Raw genomic sequence first — 19,048 nt, forward strand, 5'->3', positions numbered from 1 at the left:
CCCCCTCCCAGGTAGTAGCCCGCACACTCATTGCACAGGTGTTGGGCTCTGCCTTGCAGGCATTAGTGTGGCACACTCATTGCACAGGTGTTGGGCTCTCCCTTGCAGGCATTAGTCCGGCACAGTCATTGCACAGGTGTTGTCCTCTCCCATGCAGGCATTAGCCTGGCACACTCATTGCACAGGTGTTGGACTCCCCCTCCCAGGTAGTAGCCCGCACACTCATTGCACAGGTGTTGGGCTCTGCCTTGCAGGCATTAGCCCGGCACACTCATTGCACAGGTGTTGGGCTCTCCCTTGCAGGCATTAGCCCGGCACACTCATTGCACAGGTGTTGGGCTCTCCCTTGCAGGCATTAGTCCGGCACAGTCATTGCACAGGTGTTGGGCTCTCCCTTGCAGGCATTAGTCCGGCACACTCATTGCACAGGTGTTACGCTCTTCCTCCCAGGCAGTAGCCCGGCACACTCATTGCACAGGTGTTACGCTATTCCTCCCAGGCAGTAGCCCGGCACACTCATTGCACAGGTGTTACGCTCTTCCTCCCAGGCAGTAGCCCGGCACACTCATTGCACAGGTGTTACGCTCTTCCTCCCAGGCATTAGCCCGGCACACTCATTGCCCAGGTGTTGGGCTCCCCCTCCCAGGCATTAGTCCGGCACACTCATTGCACAGGTGTTGCGCTCTCCCTTGACATACTCACCTGAAAGATGTTCGGTTAAAGCTTTGAACTCTGATATATGAGGGGACGTAGCCAAAGAGCCCTGACCCCAGGATGAATTTAAGCCCCTTCCGACCTCTAAGAGGTACAAGCACGCACTGGTCCGATGACACGAGGAGTTACCTGGCCCATCAGAATGATAGTTTAGCAGGGCCACTGCTTTGCAGTCGTAGTCCACTGAAAATGTCATATGCTCCAATCAGGAGAGGTTTCCGGATGAATACTGGAGATATGTCCCCCTGCTTAATTTTCTGAGGCACCCTGTAACAGTAAATCCGGGGGGGTGGAAGTAACAGGTATTTTAATGGGACACTCCTTTCCTATCATTCCCTGTTGGTTAGACAGGAGTTGTTCACTCTGAGGACAGTTGTCAAGTCTTAACTCATGTTACACAATTGATGCTGTAGCCAAGAGCAGATCCCAAAGAGCAAAGATGTGGGCATCACCTTGATGGTGATGGACAAGACGGTGTAGATCACATAAGACGCATCTCAGCTTCCTCACTTGGAGGTTGTGAAGATGCGGACATCACCTCAATTGGCAAGGTGTAGGTCACGAAGATGCGTCTCAGGCTTCAACCTTGCCTGCAGGTTGCCATGATGCAGAAATCACCTCGATGGACAAGACGGTGTAGATCACATAAGACTCATCTCAGGTTCCTCACTTGGAGGTTTCGAAGATGCGGACATCACCTCAATGGGCAAGGTGTAGGTCACGAAGATGCGTCTCAGGCTTCAACCTCGCCTGCAGGTTGCCATGATGCAGACATCACCTCGATGGACAAGACGGTGTAGATCACATAAGACGCATCTCAGGCTTCCTCACTTGGAGGTTGTGAAGATGTGGACATCACCTCAATGGGCAAGGTGTAGGTCACGAAGATGCGTCTCAGGCTTCACCCTCGCCTGCAGTTTGCCATGATGCAGACATCACCTTGATGGACAAGACGGTGTAGGTCATGTAAGACCCATCTTAGGCTTCGGTCTCGCCTGGAGGTTGTGATGATGCAGACATCATCTTGATGAACAAGCAGGTATCGGTCACGTAAGTCACATCTCAGGCTTCGGCTTTGCCTGGAGATTGTGATGACATGGACATCACCTCGCCAGACAAGAAGATATAGGCCACATAAAACTTGTTTTAGGCTTCAACTTCACCTTGAGGTTGCAATGATCCGGACATCACCTCGATGTACAAGACAGTGTAGGTCACTTAAAACGCGTCTCAGGCTTCGGCCTCACCTGCAGGTTGCAATGATGCAGACATCACTTTGACAGACAAGAAGGTCTTGGTCACATAAGGTGCATCTCAGGCTTCAACCTCACCTGGAGGTTGCGATGATGTGGACATCACCTCGATGGACAAGAAGCTGTAGGTTACATAAGATGCGCCTCAGGCTTCATCCTCGCCTGGAAGTTGCGATGATGCGTGCATCACCTCAATAGACAAGGTGTAGGTCATGCAAGACACGTCTCCTGCATCGACCTCACCTTGAGGCGTTGATGGTGCAGATAGCACCTCAATGGATAAGAAGGTGTAGGTCACATAAGACGTATCTCAGGCTTCGGCCTCATCTTGAGGTTGCGATGATGTGGACATCACCTTGACGCACAAGAAGGTGTTGGTCACATAAGACGCGTCTCTGGCTTCGACCTCGCCTGGAGGTGGCTGTGCTGCTGACATCACCTCAGTGAACAAGATGGTGTAGGCCATCTAAGATGCGTCTCAGGTTTCGATCTTGCCTGGAGGTTACGATTATGGGTACGATGATAGGTGTGATATCTTGATGGACAAGAAGGTGTATGTCACGCAAGACGCGTCTCAGGCTTCAACCTCGCCTCCAGGTTGTGATGATATGGACTTGATGTACAAGACGGTGTAGGTCATCTAAGACGTGCCTCTAGGTTCGACCTCGCCTGGAGGCGTCCAGAAGTTTGGTGCCCTGCAGAGGAGGCCGGAAGTGTTTGCCAAGGGTCTACTGCAGAGGTGCAGGTGGAAGGGAGAGGTCACTTTCCTGCCTGTACTATCTAAGGGTGGTGTCCTCGGGAGGGGTGCCAGGTCTCTGCCTCGGGCTCTGATGTAGTTGGCGTCGCTGCGTCTGGAGAGAGGGGGCCCCAGGTCCTTTCACGACCCGGGCTCGGAGGTCAGGCCTGCTGGCCCCTTCCTAGCCCATCACCCCGGGCGGGAGACAGCGGAAGTGGCCTTTCAGCAGCACTCTTGACGCATCAGCAACAGGGGAAACGTCCACGTCATTTATTCCAATTCTAATCGAAGTAAAATAAATATTACGTGGCCGTCCAGCGCTCTTAGTTCGAGGGTTTTTTGAAAGTATGAAAGAGCTCCTGTTCCCAGTTGGCGCTTCCGATAATCTTCACAGGTCCCGCCCTGGCGGTGCAGCTCGGCACACAGCGCCTCTGGCACGGCGCCCGCGCCTTCGAGGCACGTTCTTTGGCGGTGCCTCCTTCTGGCACGAGTCAGCCGGGCAGGGGCGCCCTGGCACGGGTTCCGCCTCTTTTACTGACATCACTGAGCAGAACCTACGTTTAATGTGGTCAGGAATAGATCTGCGGTGTGAGGGTGCGGTGTCTAGACACCCCTGACGGAAGGAGGGCCTCTGGGGAGACGCCTGGCCCTGGCGAAGCGTACTCCAGACCGGGGAGAGGCCGGACCTGGTGAGGTGAAGAGAACCACTGGACAGGAGGGAGGCCAGACCTAGGGAGGTGAAGGGAATCCCTGGCCCAGGGAGAGGCCAGACCTAGGGAGGTGAAGGGAATCCCTGGCCCAGGGAGAGGCCAGACCTAGGGAGGTAAAAGGAATCCCTGGCCCAGTCAGAGGCCAGACCTAGTGAGATGAAGGTGATGTGAAGGGAATCCCTGGCCCATGGAGAGGCCAGACCTAGTGAGGTGAAGGGAATCCCTGGCGCAGGGAGAGGCCGGACCTGGTGAGGTGAAGAGAACCACTGGACAGGAGGGAGGCCAGACCTAGGGAGGTGAAGGGAATCCCTGGCCCAGGGAGAGGCCAGACCTAGGGAGGTGAAGGGAATCCCTGGCCCAGGGAGAGGCCAGACCTAGGGAGGTGAAGGGAATCCCTGGCCCAGGGAGAGGCCAGACCTAGGGAGGTGAAGGGAATCCCTGGCCCAGGGAGAGGCCAGACCCACTGAGGTGAAGGGAATCCCTGGCCCATGGAGAGGCCAGACCTAGGGAGGTGAAGGGAATCCCTGGCCCAGGGAGAGGCCAGACCTAGGGAGGTAAAAGGAATCCCTGGCCCATGGAGACTCCAGACCTACTGAGGTGAAGGGAATCCCTGGCCCAGTCAGAGGCCAGACCTAGGGAGGTGAAGGGAATCCCTGGCCCAGGGAGAGGCCAGACCCACTGAGGTGAAGGGAATCCCTGGCCCAGGGAGAGGCCAGACCTGGTGAGGTGAAGGGAATCCCTGGCCCAGGGAGAGGCCAGACCTACTGAGATGAAGGTGAGGTGAAGGGAATCCCTAGCCCAGGGAGAGGCCAGACCTACTGAGGTGAAGGGAATCCCTGGCCCAGGGAGAGGCCAGCCCTAGGGAGGTGGAGGGAATCCCTGGCCCAGGGAGAGGCCAGACCTAGTGATGCGAAGGGAATCCCTGGCCCAGGGAGAGGCCAGACCTACTGAGGTGAAGGGAATCCCTGGCCCGGGGAGAGGCCAGACCTGGTGAGGTGAAGGGAATCCCTGGCCCAGGGAGAGGCCAGACCTACTGAGGTGAAGGGAATCCCTGGCCCGGGGAGAGGCCAGACCTGGTGAGGTGAAGGGAATCCCTGGCCCGGGGAGAGGCCAGACCTGGTGAGGTGGAGGGAATCCCTGGCCCAGTCGGAGGCCAGACCTGGTGAGGTGAAGGAAATCCCTGGCCCGGGGAGAGGCCAGACCTAGTGAGGTGAAGGGAATCCCTGGCCCGGGGAGAGGCCAGACCTAGTGAGGTGAGGGAATCCGTGGCCCGGGGAGAGGCCAGACCTAGTGAGGTGAAGAGAACCACTGGACAGGAGGGAGGCCAGACCTAGGGAGGTGAAGGGAATCCCTGGCCCAGGGAGAGGCCAGACCTAGGGAGGTGAAGGGAATCCCTGGCCCAGGGAGAGGCCAGACCCACTGAGGTGAAGGGAATCCCTGGCCCATGGAGAGGCCAGACCTAGGGAGGTGAGGGAATCCGTGGCCCGGGGAGAGGCCAGCCCTAGGGAGGTGAAGGGAATCCCTGGCCCAGGGAGAGGCCAGACCTAGTGAGGTGAAGGGAATCCGTGGCCCGGGGAGAGGCCAGCCCTAGGGAGGTGAAGGGAATCCCTGGCCCAGGGAGAGGCCAGACCCACTGAGGTGAAGGGAATCCCTGGCCCAGGGAGAGGCCAGACCTGGTGAGGTGAAGGGAATCCCTGGCCCAGGGAGAGGCCAGACCTACTGAGATGAAGGTGAGGTGAAGGGAATCCCTAGCCCAGGGAGAGGCCAGACCTACTGAGGTGAAGGGAATCCCTGGCCCAGGGAGAGGCCAGCCCTAGGGAGGTGGAGGGAATCCCTGGCCCAGGGAGAGGCCAGACCTAGTGATGCGAAGGGAATCCCTGGCCCAGGGAGAGGCCAGACCTACTGAGGTGAAGGGAATCCCTGGCCCGGGGAGAGGCCAGACCTGGTGAGGTGAAGGGAATCCCTGGCCCGGGGAGAGGCCAGACCTGGTGAGGTGGAGGGAATCCCTGGCCCGGGGAGAGGCCAGACCTAGTGAGGTAAAAGGAATCCCTGGCCCAGGGAGAGGCCAGCCCTAGGGAGGTGAAGGGAATCCCTGGCCCAGTCGGAGGCCAGACCTAGTGAGGTGAAGGGAATCCCTGGCCCGGGGAGAGGCCAGACCTAGTGAGGTAAAGGGAATCCCTGGCCCAGGCAGAGGCCAGACCCACTGAGGTGAAGGGAATCCCTGGCCCAGGGAGAGGCCAGACCCACTGAGGTGAAGGGAATCCCTGGCCCATGGAGAGGCCAGACCTAGGGAGGTGAGGGAATCCGTGGCCCGGGGAGAGGCCAGCCCTAGGGAGGTGAAGGGAATCCCTGGCCCAGGGAGAGGCCAGACCCACTGAGGTGAAGGGAATCCCTGGCCCAGGGAGAGGCCAGACCTGGTGAGGTGAAGGGAATCCCTGGCCCAGGGAGAGGCCAGACCTACTGAGATGAAGGTGAGGTGAAGGGAATCCCTAGCCCAGGGAGAGGCCAGACCTACTGAGGTGAAGGGAATCCCTGGCCCAGGGAGAGGCCAGCCCTAGGGAGGTGGAGGGAATCCCTGGCCCAGGGAGAGGCCAGACCTAGTGATGCGAAGGGAATCCCTGGCCCAGGGAGAGGCCAGACCTACTGAGGTGAAGGGAATCCCTGGCCCGGGGAGAGGCCAGACCTGGTGAGGTGAAGGGAATCCCTGGCCCGGGGAGAGGCCAGACCTGGTGAGGTGGAGGGAATCCCTGGCCCGGGGAGAGGCCAGACCTAGTGAGGTAAAAGGAATCCCTGGCCCAGGGAGAGGCCAGCCCTAGGGAGGTGAAGGGAATCCCTGGCCCAGTCGGAGGCCAGACCTAGTGAGGTGAAGGGAATCCCTGGCCCGGGGAGAGGCCAGACCTAGTGAGGTAAAGGGAATCCCTGGCCCAGGCAGAGGCCAGACCCACTGAGGTGAAGGGAATCCCTGGCCCAGGGAGAGGCCATACCCACTGAGGTGAAGGGAATCCCTGGCCCATGGAGAGGCCAGACCTAGGGAGGTGAGGGAATCCGTGGCCCGGGGAGAGGCCAGCCCTAGGGAGGTGAAGGGAATCCCTGGCCCAGGGAGAGGCCAGACCTAGTGAGGTGAAGGGAATCCGTGGCCCGGGGAGAGGCCAGCCCTAGGGAGGTGAAGGGAATCCCTGGCCCAGGGAGAGGCCAGACCTAGGGAGGTGAGGGAATCCGTGGCCCGGGGAGAGGCCAGACCTAGTGAGGTGAAGGAAATCCCTGGCCCGGGGAGAGGCCAGACCTAGGGAGGTGAGGGAATCCGTGGCCCGGGGAGAGGCCAGACCTAGTGAGGTGGAGGGAATCCCTTTCTTGCAGGTTAGCGTGAAGCTGAGGAGTTTGGCACATATAGAGATGTTCGCGGTGTGCCAGGGGTATGGAAGAGGGCCCTAGTCTTCAGTTGTCCGCCCTCCGGCCTGCGTAGTTCTAGCTAGGACCATGTTTCTATAGGAAATAGATTTTTTGATTTGCTTATAACTTGGGTTCTGCTGGAAAAATCTTCACAAAAACTTTCTAAAAAAAAATCTCATCCGCCTTGACTCCTTTCTGGAAAATTTTGGGGAGTTCTGTCAAGCAAGGGTGAGAAAAAGAGAGTGAGGGGGGCCCAAAATGAGGGATTCCCCATGAATTTTCGATAGGAAAATTGAACAGCGCTCCAGAAAAAAAGGCTGAATAGAATGACACCAAATCTGGCAGAAACCTAGATATATACAATAGAAAATGTGCTTTTTGTGATTAGTTGTAATAATGTTCAGTAGTTTTTGAGAAATTAAGGTTGGAACTTCATGTATGTTTCATACTGCAGACCTTCACGGAAGTCCCTTTGTCCTAGGGAAAAAAACACATGTGGCAGGGCAGAGGTAACCTGACATCCGGGGCCTTGTGGCCTAGGGCCCCTCTGCGGTCAAAATACAATGATTTTATTTTCCGTGATTCTCTGGAACCGCAGATCCTCAGCGATGCCCAGCTCGCCCACCTGTGCACATTTTAGGGGGAACTGCAGATATATGGGATTGCAGAAAAAAAAGGAAAAATAGCGGTGCCCAGCCCTTGCTGAACCATGGGGGGTTTGCTGCCCTCAGAAGTTTGGACCAGAGGGCAAGCCCTGCACTCAACTGACACTTGTGCGGAGCATGGAGTCTTCTACCCACGAGAGGATGGGCCCATGCCCTCTGCGGCGTGGAGTCCCTACCCACGAGGGGGTGGGCGCAGGCCTTGCATTGCGTGGAGCTGCCTACCCAGGAGAGGGTGTGCGCAGGCCCTGTGCGGCGTGGAGTCCCTGCCCACGAGGGGATGGGCACAAGCTGTGTGCATCGTGGACTTGCCTACCCAGGAGAGGATGGGCGCAGGCCCTGTGCGGCGTGGAGTCCCTGCCCACGAGGGGATGGGCACAAGCTGTGTGCATCGTGGAGCTGCCTACCCAGGAGAGGGTGTGCGCCGGCCCTGTGCGGCGTGGAGTCCCTGCCCACGAGGGGGTGGGCACAAGCTGTGTGCATCGTGGAGCTGCCTACCCAGGAGAGGATGGGCGCAGGCCCTGTGCGGCGTGGAGTCCCTGCCCACGAGGGGGTGGGCACAAGCTGTGTGCATCGTGGACTTGCCTACCCAGGAGAGGGTGTGCGCCGGCCCTGTGCGGCGTGGAGTCCCTGCCCACGAGGGGGTGGGCACAAGCTGTGTGCATTGCGTGGAGCTGCCTACCCACGAGGGGGTGGGCACAAGCTGTGTGCATCGTGGACTTGCCTACCCAGGAGAGGGTGTGCGCCGGCCCTGTGCGGCGTGGAGTCCCTGCCCACGAGGGGGTGGGCGCAGGCCTTGCATTGCGTGGAGCTGCCTACCCACGAGAGGATGGGCCCATGCCCTCTGCGGCGTGGAGTCCCTGCCCACGAGGGGATGGATGCAGGCCTTGCATTGCGTGGAGTCCCTGCCCACGAGGGGGTGGGCACAAGCTGTGTGCATCGTGGAGCTGCCTACCCACGAGGGGGTGCGCGCGGGCCGTGCGCGGGGTGGAGTTGGTATAATATGTTACGGTGATAACCTGTGATCTCACATACACTGTCGACATTGATGACAACACTGTCTGGCGGGGGTGCAGTTGATGCAGAGAAAAGGGGTTTTATCTGCTCTTTAATAAGAATGGGCGGTGAGATTGCTCAGGCGAACCCCAACCCCTCCGCAGAATGTGATGAGAGGGGCCCCCAGGCCCCATATCTCACAAATAAACATTGACCTGGGGCTGAATAGGCTGGGGACGCCTGGGGATTGGAGGTGCCCTGCACCTCAGAGGTTGCTGGAGTCTGCATTACAAGCACCCCTGGAGGATGTTATCTGAATCCGGGTCGCGTGCCCCCCAGCCGCCCCCCCCCCCCCCCCCAAGGCTCCCGCCACCTGCTGCAAGGAAGATTGGTTGGATTATCCCTTCGCCTCTCCTGCCACCTGCTGGCCGGACCCCAGACTGCCTTTAATAAAAGACTTTCTGCACCACGTCCGCTGGAGAATTTGTTAGCGCTAGGTCGAGTTTAATTCACTTTTTCTAAAACCTGTCTGACAGAAATAAATTAACTTTAGAACTGATAAGGGGTGTGATGGGGCGAAGGGGGGGGGGGGCCTAAATGAGCACTAACAACCCCCGGCCCACCCTCTCCACCGCATATACCCCCTCAGGGCCGCGTCTGGAGTTGGGGGACTGAACTGTATTGTAATCTTGTTCGTTACTTGTAACGAGCAGACAGTGGCCAGAGGAGCAGGTTCCAGGGCAGCAGGGCACATGCCACGCATGGTTAACACGATCTAAACACGTGTAAGGGCATCAAACGAGCAGTTATATACAGACCGGAAGCGGAGAGGAGAGGATGTCACATAAGGGCCAGAGTTGCTAACCCTGGAGCTCGGGAACCAGGTTCGAGTCTCGGCGTCGGATCAACACCCTGTGATCCTGAGCAAATCACTTCATCTCCCCGTGCTTATATAAAAAACATAATAATAATGTTTCCTTGTATCATGTAACTGGTGCTTATTTAAAGCGCTCCACTACGCCCCCCCACCCCGATCGAGTTCGTGCCATAAAACTGCAAGAAAAAAGGCAGATAAAGTAGTGCCAGAGGTGCAGGGAGCCCCTAATTATGCTTTTAATGTAGTGACAGTCCATGCCTGTAGCTTAATTAAAAGACATGTTCAGCATTAAATCGAAATTAAAATGTCTCCTACGCTTCACTGAAAGGGACACTCATTTTTCCTGAATGTATAATGAAAGCCAGAGTCCAGATAAAACATAGAACATGTATTAGCGCCAAAATGTGGCGCACGGGCTTCTGTGAGCCGGGTGGGTGCTCCTCTCAGCCAGAGGGTCCGTGGGGTGGAATTTCTCCTGAGGGCGCCGTCTTTCTTGCATCCTGTTTCACTGACCAAAGCTGCCCCCCCGGATAGTCCAAGCCGGAGCTGCTTCACATCTGGAGTTCCCGCTTCAGTCTTCCTCATCAGCTCTGAATGCAATCTTCAAATGTGTGAGTCTCACTCGTGATGAGTGAGACTTGAGATCCCCAGGTCACCCCTGGCAGTTCTAATTCTCTGCCTCCAATTTGGACAAGCTCCATATTGGGATGGGCATGAGTAGATCTGTGGGTCAATTTGGGGCTTTTCCAACGGTTACTTTCCAAAGCAGATACACAGCTGTGTTCCAGACCTTTCATTCCATGGTCGGGGAGCTAGGGGCAATATGGGCGTGTTTCATGGCTTCTTTTGGCTGGAGGACCACCCTATGATCCACTCTTCTCTCTCATACCACACCATGGCTTTTGTTCTCGCTGTGTGTTTCTAAGAGGATGGCTTTCATTACTGATTCATGCTTCTTTGGTTCCTCGTTCACAGGGATGATTAAGTTTAGTTTCTTCCCTCGGTATCTGATTCACCAACCGGCAGGGTCCTGTCTCTCTTTTCCGAATCGGTGCATGCCGCACCACAGGCTTCTTTGAGTTGGCGCCTTGGGAGCTTAACGGACATCTTTTTCATTGAGGTTCGCTCTGTTTGCTATAGGTGGGTTGGCTTTTATTAGTTGAGGCTTTGTTGCTCTTGGTTGTATCTCAAACCAAATTTTTTCTTGGTATAGGCAACTTTATGTCCTATTTGATGGTGTAACTTACCAGACAGTACTTTCCGCTTGGTCAGATGAGCAGCCAGCCACTGTGCTTCTATTTATTTAGGGTTTTTGAATTACACTCCTTTTAATAGACCTCTTGCTATATCTGTCCTGAGGAAGACCCTGCTAAATAATTCCTTTAGGGTCAAAACGTTGACTACCACATCTTAGCCATAAACACATTTATGAAAGGACTAATGTGGAACAAAAATTGTGATTTTGGACTGAATTGTTGTGGCTCTATATCTGATTTCTTGTCCTGTTGGTTGAGAAACCTTTGGGTTATGTGCACTGTACATATCATTTTGCACATTTTTTTGTCACTTTCGCTTGCACTGCGCCGTCATATGTAGCACCTCATCCTTGTCTGGAATTGCCTTTTGAAGATAATGAGCAATTGATCCACTAAGACTGAATAGCTCCTCATTTGTCATTTGTTGAAAGCAGGATTGTTTGTATTCTGTTTCCCTGCCTATGCATCAAATGTTGTTCCGATGGCTGCCTTTGGAGCACCTCTTGCATATTAATGGCCTTTATACCACGAGTTCCATGGAGTTATGGGGTTTTCCCCATGCTATCTCCGATCAGTCTAAAGAAGTCGCTATTGCATTCCTCGGGAATCAGCCCCCAGTCAATGCTCTTTGGTATTTTAAGCCTCATAGTGGATGTTGGAGACAGATGGACACAGGCCATTTAGCGGAAGCAAGCAGCACAACGTCACTTGGATGAGGGTTGGACAGATGCATGCGCGAGCTGGGCCAATAAGAGAGAGTTATTCATAAAAGCTCCTCTTTTGCACCTTCCTTCTTCCTTTTCAAATTCTAAGCTCAGACAAGATATTTTTCAAGGGTGCTCATGGTCCTCATCAGATTAACATCTTTCTGTTTCACTGTTCATTAAGGCCAGGACTCATGGCTGAACTTTCTCAGTCCAAGAACCAAAAATATGAAAGTATTGTCTTCCTACATAAACGGAAGCTGAGAAAACCCCCCACGACCTGTGAAATCCTACAAACGTCTGGTCAATAGCCGACCGTCCCCAGGTGGACAAACTTATGGAGGTGACAGTCCTTGAGCCACCAAGCAACGTCTGAAGGTTCTAGATACAAACCACATCTTGAGTCCCCTGGAGCCTGGCTGCCACCCTCAGACATGCTTTGTGTGGTAGCACTTGACATCCTGGAGATCTCAGACAGCATTAGAGGGTCTCCCCTGGTCAGCGACATCTGGAGCATGCGCACAAGGCTTCACTGGATGCCTTGGCTCCATTGCCAGGGTGTCCACCAGCTCAAACGTCTCATAAATACTTATAAACGAGAAAGTAACTCAAGCCTAGGCAGCAGAAAGGCCATCTCCTGTGCTGCGTGTGGTCTGTATGTGCCCCGGGCACACCTGTTCCATACGCTGTGCACCTGCTGGTTCTCTGTGATGTCCTTGGAGCTTCTGGTGTCAGATTACATACTGTTGACAATGATACACAAGTACATACACACTAGAGCTTTCTTGTGTACACACCAATGTATGCCCAGATCTATTCCCAAACACCAACATGCACAGACAGGCGTTGGTGCACACTCAGTAACACATTTAGATGTATGAACAAATGCATGATCTGCTTCAGCACATGCATGTGCGTGCGCGCACACACACACACACACACACACATTTACACACAGTAAAGTATCTTAGGAACAGAAAAAAGTGCTATATCCATTTTTTCTGACACTGCTCTTCTTTTCCACAGGGTCACCCTGGTCTCATCGGTCTGATTGGTCCTCCCGGTGAACAGGGGGAGAAGGGAGACCGGGGGCTGCCAGGCCCACAGGGCTCCCATGGACAGAAGGGAGAAACGGTGAGTGTCACTCATGGGCGTGTGGGGAGGAATTGCACCTGTGTAAAACATATGTATAGTACTAGGAATGTAAATATGCTTATATGTCTGCAACGCCTGAGCATGTTCATGTGGTTACACTGCCGGTCTTAGGGTTGCGAACAGAGGTGTCCTGTCCTTGTGCGCTGAGTACTCACACGTACAGCCAGGTTATGCTTGCACAGAGGCCTGAGGGTGTAAACATGTCTGCTCTTGTGCACATTCCTGTAGGTTACAACTGAATTACACATGGGCAAGGTTTAAGGGTTGTAATTATAGTGAAACATTTGGAAACTCTATATAGTTAAACATGTTTATGTGTCAGAGGTCTTTTACAAGTGAAAACGGATGTCCTTTTGTGAGACCATGCACTGGTAAGCATGGTTAGATTAGACTGGGTAGTGTGGGTGGTAACATGGTTACCCTTGTGTGAAGTTCTGTGGATTTAAACAGGCCTGTGTAAGATTCTGTAGCTTTAAAAATATTGATACTTGTATGAGGTCCTATATCTTTAAATAGGTCACTCAACAGGCAAGGTTCTTAATTTGAAAACATGTCTACCTGTAGGTGAGGTCCAATGTCTGCAAACATGCCTGTCCTTGAGCAAGGTACTGTGTCTGTAAGCCTCTGGGTAAGGTCCTCTGTCTGTAATCATGTCTATCCTTGGATAGATCCTGTGTCTGTAAACATGTCTATACTTGGATAGGTCCTGTGTCTGTAAACATATCTGTCCTTAAATAGACCCTGTGTCTGTAAACATGTCTATCCATGGATGGGCCCTCTGTCTGTAAACATGTCTATCCTTGGATATAACCTGTGTCTGTAAACATATGTACCTTTGGTTATGTCTTGTACCTGTAAACATATCTATCCCGTGTCTGTAAACATGCCCAGCCTTGGATAGATCCTGTGCTTGTAAACATATGTACCTTTGGTTACATGAGTAATCATGTTCCCTCTTAATAAGGTCTTGTGTCAGTAAACATGTATGCATGTATGATTTGTTTAGCTTGACTCTAGCTAAAAGACAGATGAGTGCTGTACAAATTCAAATGCAAGGATACCGTCGACAAGTGATGAGGGCAGAAGTGGACTGTTACTGCATCATGATGTAGTGTACTTTAGAATGTGTAGTCAGCTCTTTCCTAAATTGAAGCAGGGTTGGGGAAGTCCTGATGGATATAGGGAAACCTGTCCAGCCTAGGTGAGATCTTGTATCTATAAAAAAGCCTCCCCTTAGTAAAATCCTGTGTGTGAACATGAGGTAAGTTCATGTATCTATAAACAATCCTTCCATTGGTAAGATAGATTATTTGTCTGTAAACATTTCTACCCATGGGTAAGGGTTCTGTTCCTATAAACAGCTATCCTGTTGGTAAGCACCTGTGCCTGTAAACATATCTACCGATGGGTAAGGGTCCTATTCCTATAACAGATCTTCCGTTGGTAAGGTGCTTGTTTCTTGAAAACATGTGTACCCATGAGTAAAATCATGTATGAATCAACATAACTCCCCTTGGTAATATCCTGTGTCCTTCACCATGTCTATCCATGGGTAAGGGCCTCTATCTATAAACAGCCCTCCTGTTGCTAAGCTCCTGTGCCTGTAAACATGTCTGTCCATGGGTAAGGATAGATATGTTTACAGGCACAGGAGCTTACTAACAGGAGGGCTGTTATAGATACAGGACCGTACCCATGGACAGACATGTTTACAGGCACAGGATCTTACTAACAGGAGGGCTGTTATAGATACAGGACCTTACCTATAGGTTGACATGTTTATAGACACAGGAGCTTACCAACAGGAGGGCTGTTTATAGATACAGGGCCTTACCCATAGAAAGACATGCTTACAGGCACAGGAGCTTACCAACAGGAGGGCTGTTACAGATACAGAAACGTACCCATGGATAGACATGTTTACAGGCACAGGAGCTTACTAACAGGAGGGCTGTTTATAGATACATGACCCTCCCCATGGACATACGTATTTACAGGCACAGTAGCTTACCAACAGGAGGGCTGTGATTTAGGACCTTACCCATGGATAGACATGTTTACAGGCACAGGGACTTACTAACAAGATGGCTGTTATAGATGCAGTACCTTACCCATGGACTGACATGTTTACAGGCAGAGGAGCTTACTAACTGGAGGGCTGTTATAGATACAGGACCTTACCCATGGACATACATGTTTGCAGTCACAGGAGCCTACTTACAGGAGGGCTGTTATAGATGCAGGACCTTACCCATTGATAGACATATTTACAGGCACAGAGGCTTACTAACAGGAGGGCTGTTTATAGATACAGGAGCCTACCCATGGATAGACATGTTTACAGGCACAGGTGCTTACCAACAGGAGGGCTGTTACAGATACAGAAACTTACCCATGGACAGACATGTTTACAGGCACAGGAGCTTACCAACAGGAGTGCTGTTACACATACAGAAACTTACCCACGGATAGACATTTTTACAGGCACCGGAGCTTACCAACAGGAGGGCTGTTTATAGATACAGGACTTAACCCATAGACAGACATGCTTACAGGCACAGGAGCTTACTAACAGGAGGGCTGTTACATATACAGAAACTTACCCATGGATAGACATGTTTACAGGCACAGGAGCTTACCAACAGGAGGCCTGTTATAGATACAGGACCTTACCCATGGACAGACATGTTTACAGGCACATGAGCTTACTAACAGGAGGGCTGTTATAGATACAGGACCTTACCTATAGATTGACATGTTTACAGACACAGGAGCTTACCAACAGGAGGGCTGTTTATAGATACAGGAGCCTACCCATGGATAGACATGTTTACAGGCACAGGTGCTTACCAACAGGAGGGCTGTTACAGATACAGAAACTTACCCATGGACAGACATGTTTACAGGCACAGGAGCTTACCAACAGGAGTGCTGTTACACATACAGAAACTTACCCACGGATAGACATTTTTACAGGCACCGGAGCTTACCAACAGGAGGGCTGTTTATAGATACAGGACTTAACCCATAGACAGACATGCTTACAGGCACAGGAGCTTACTAACAGGAGGGCTGTTACATATACAGAAACTTACCCATGGATAGACATGTTTACAGGCACAGGAGCTTACCAACAGGAGGCCTGTTACAGATACCGGACCTTACCCATGGACAGACATGTTTACAGGCACATGAGCTTACTAACAGGAGGGCTGTTATAGATACAGGACCTTACCTATAGATTGACATGTTTACAGACACAGGAGCTTACCAACAGGAGTGCTGTTTATAGATACAGGACTTTACCGACGGATAGACATGTTTACAGGCACAGGAACATACCAACAGGAGGGCTGTTATAGAAAAAGGACCTTACTTATGGATAGACATGTTTACAGGCACAGGGGCGTACTAACAGGAGGGCTGTTATAGATACAGGACCTTACCCATGGACAGATATGTTTACAGGTACAGGTGCCTACCAACAGGAGGGCTGTAATAGATACAGGAGCTTACCCATGGATAGACATGTTTACAGGCACAGGAGCTTACCAGCAGGAGGGCTGTTACAGATACAGGACCTTACCCATGGACAGACATGTTTACCGGCACAGGGGCTTACTAACAGGAGGGCTGTTACAGATACAGAAACTTACCCATGGACAGACATGTTTACCGGCACAGGGGCTTACTAACAAGATGCTTGTTATAGATACAGTACCTTACCCATGGACAGACATGTTTACAGGCACAGGAGCATACCAACAGGAGGGCTGTTATAGATACAGGAGCCTACCCATGGACAGACATGTTTACAGGTACAGGTGATTACCAACAGGAGGGCTGTTACAGATACCGGACCTTACCCATGGACAGACATTTTTACAGGCACAGGAACTTACTAACAGGAGGGCTGTTATAGATACAGTACCTTACCCACGGACAGACATGTTTACAGGCACAGGAGCTTACTAACAGGAGGGCTGTTACAGATACAGAAACTTACCCATGGATAGACATGTTTACAGACAGAGGAGCTTACCAACAGTGTAAACAGCTGTGATGATGTTTCTCCATAGACCCCCTCTATGTGTCAGCAGTTGTGATGGTGTTTCTCCGTAGACCCCCTGTATATGTAAACAGTTGTGATGATGTTTCTCCATAGACCCTTGTATATGTAAACAGTTGTGATGATGTTTCTCCATAGCCCCCCGTACGTGTAAACAGTTGTGATGATGTTTCTCCATAAACCCCCTGTATGTGTAAACAGTTGTGATGATGTTTCTCCATAAACCCTCTGTACGTGTAAACAGTTGTGATGATGTTTCTCCATAGACCCCCTGTACGTGTAAACAGCTGTGATGATGTTTCTCCATAGACCCCCTGTATGTGTAAACAGTTGTGATGATGTTTCTCCATAGCCCCCCGTACGTGTAAACAGTTGTGATGATGTTTCTCCATAGACCCCCGTATGCCTTTATGTGTAAACAGTTGTGATAATGTGTCTCCATAGACCCCCTGTACGTGTAAACAGTTGTGATGATGTTTCTCCATAGACCCCCTGTATGTGTAAACAGTTGTGATGATGTTTCTCCATAGACCCCCTGTACGTGTAAACAGTTGTGATGATGTTTCTCCATAGACCCTCTATATGTAAACAGTTGTGATGGTGTTTCTCCATAGACCCCCTGTACGTGTAAACAGCTGTGATGATGTTTCTCCATAGACCCCCTGTACGTGTAAACAGCTGTGATGATGTTTCTCCATAGACCCCCTGTACGTGTAAACAGTTGTGATGATGTTTCTCCATAGACCCCGTATGCCTTTATGTGTAAACAGTTGCGATAATGTGTCTCCATAGACCCCCTGTACGTGTAAACAGTTGTGATGATGTTTCTACATAGACCCCTGTATGTGTAAACAGCTGTGATGCTGTTTCTCCATAGCCCCCCTGTATGTGTAAACAATTGTGATGATGTTTCTCCATAGACCCTCTATATGTAAACAGTTGTGATGATGTTTCTCCATAGCCCCCTGTATGTGTAAACAGTTGTGATGATGTTTTTCCATAGACCCCCTGTATGTGTAAACAGTTGTGATGATGTTTCTCCATAGACACCCTGAATGTGTAAACAGTTGTGATGATGTTTCTCCATAGCCCCCTGTATGTGTAAACAGTTGTGATGATGTTTATACATAGACCCCCTGAATGTGTAAACAGTTGTGATGATGTTTCTCCATAGATCCTCTGAATGTGTAAACAGTTGTGATGATGTTTCTCCATAGATCCTCTGAATGTGTAAACAGTTGTGATGATGTTTCTACATAGACCCCCTGAATGTGTAAACAGTTGTGATGATGTTTCTCCATAGATCCTCTGAATGTGTAAACAGTTGTGATGATGTTTCTCCATAGATCTTCTGAATGTGTAAACAGTTGTGATGATGTTTCTCCATAGACCCTCTATATGTAAACAGTTGTGATGATGTTTCTCCGTAGACCCCCTGAATGTGTAAACAGTTGTGATGATGTTTCTCCATAGATCCTCTGAATGTGTAAACAGTTGTGATGATGTTTCTCCATAGATCCTCTGAATGTGTAAACAGTTGTGATGATGTTTCTACATAGACCCCCTGAATGTGTAAACAGTTGTGATGATGTTTCTCCATAGATCCTCTGAATGTGTAAACAGTTGTGATGATGTTTCTCCATAGATCCTCTGAATGTGTAAACAGTTGTGATGATGTTTCTCCATAGACCCTCTATATGTAAACAGTTGTGATGATGTTTCTCCGTAGACCCCCTGAATGTGTAAACAGTTGTGATGATGTTTCTCCATAGATCCTCTGAATGTGTAAACAGTTGTGATGATGTTTCTCCATAGATCCTCTGAATGTGTAAACAGTTGTGATGATGTTTCTACATAGACCCCCTGAATGTGTAAACAGTTGTGATGATGTTTCTCCATAGATCCTCTGAATGTGTAAACAGTTGTGATGATGTTTCTCCATAGATCCTCTGAATGTGTAAACAGTTGTGATGATGTTTCTCCATAGACCCTCTATATGTAAACAGTTGTGATGATGTTTCTCCGTAGACCCCCTGAATGTGTAAACAGTTGTGATGATGTTTCTCCATAGATCCTCTGAATGTGTAAACAGTTGTGATGATGTTTCTCCATAGACCCTCTATATGTAAACAGTTGTGATGGTGTTTCTCCATAGACCCCCTGTATGTGTAAACAGTTGTGATGATGTTTCTCCATAGACCCTCTATATGTAAACAGTTGTGATGATGTTTCTCCATAGACCCCCTGTATGTGTAAACAGTTGTGATGATGTTTCTCCATAGACCCCCTGTACGTGTAAACAGTTGTGATGATGTTTCTCCATAGACCCCCTGTATGTGTAAACAGTTGTGATGATGTTTCTCCATAGACCCCCTGTACGTGTAAACAGTTGTGATGATGTTTCTCCATAGACCCCCTGAATGTGTAAACAGTTGTGATGATGTTTCTCCATATACCCCCTGTATGTGTAAACAGTTGTGATGATGTTTCTCCATAGACCCCCTGAATGTGTAAGCAGTTGTGATG

General features: G+C 51.0%; 1 protein-coding gene across 7 annotated transcripts in view; it reads left to right on the plus strand.

The window, feature by feature from the left end:
* COL11A2 (collagen type XI alpha 2 chain) overlaps positions 1–19,048 on the plus strand; it is a 285,676-nt gene that overhangs the window by 253,200 nt on the left and 13,428 nt on the right. For all 7 annotated transcript variants that reach the window (XM_069241904.1, XM_069241899.1, XM_069241897.1 and 4 more), the window contains one exon: positions 12,325–12,432. In XM_069241904.1, coding sequence (XP_069098005.1) covers positions 12,325–12,432 — 108 coding nt within the window. The remainder of the gene's footprint in view (positions 1–12,324; positions 12,433–19,048) is intronic.

The sequence above is a fragment of the Pleurodeles waltl genome, chromosome 6 (assembly GCF_031143425.1).
Source record: "Pleurodeles waltl isolate 20211129_DDA chromosome 6, aPleWal1.hap1.20221129, whole genome shotgun sequence".
NCBI classification, from domain to species: Eukaryota; Metazoa; Chordata; class Amphibia; order Caudata; family Salamandridae; genus Pleurodeles; species Pleurodeles waltl.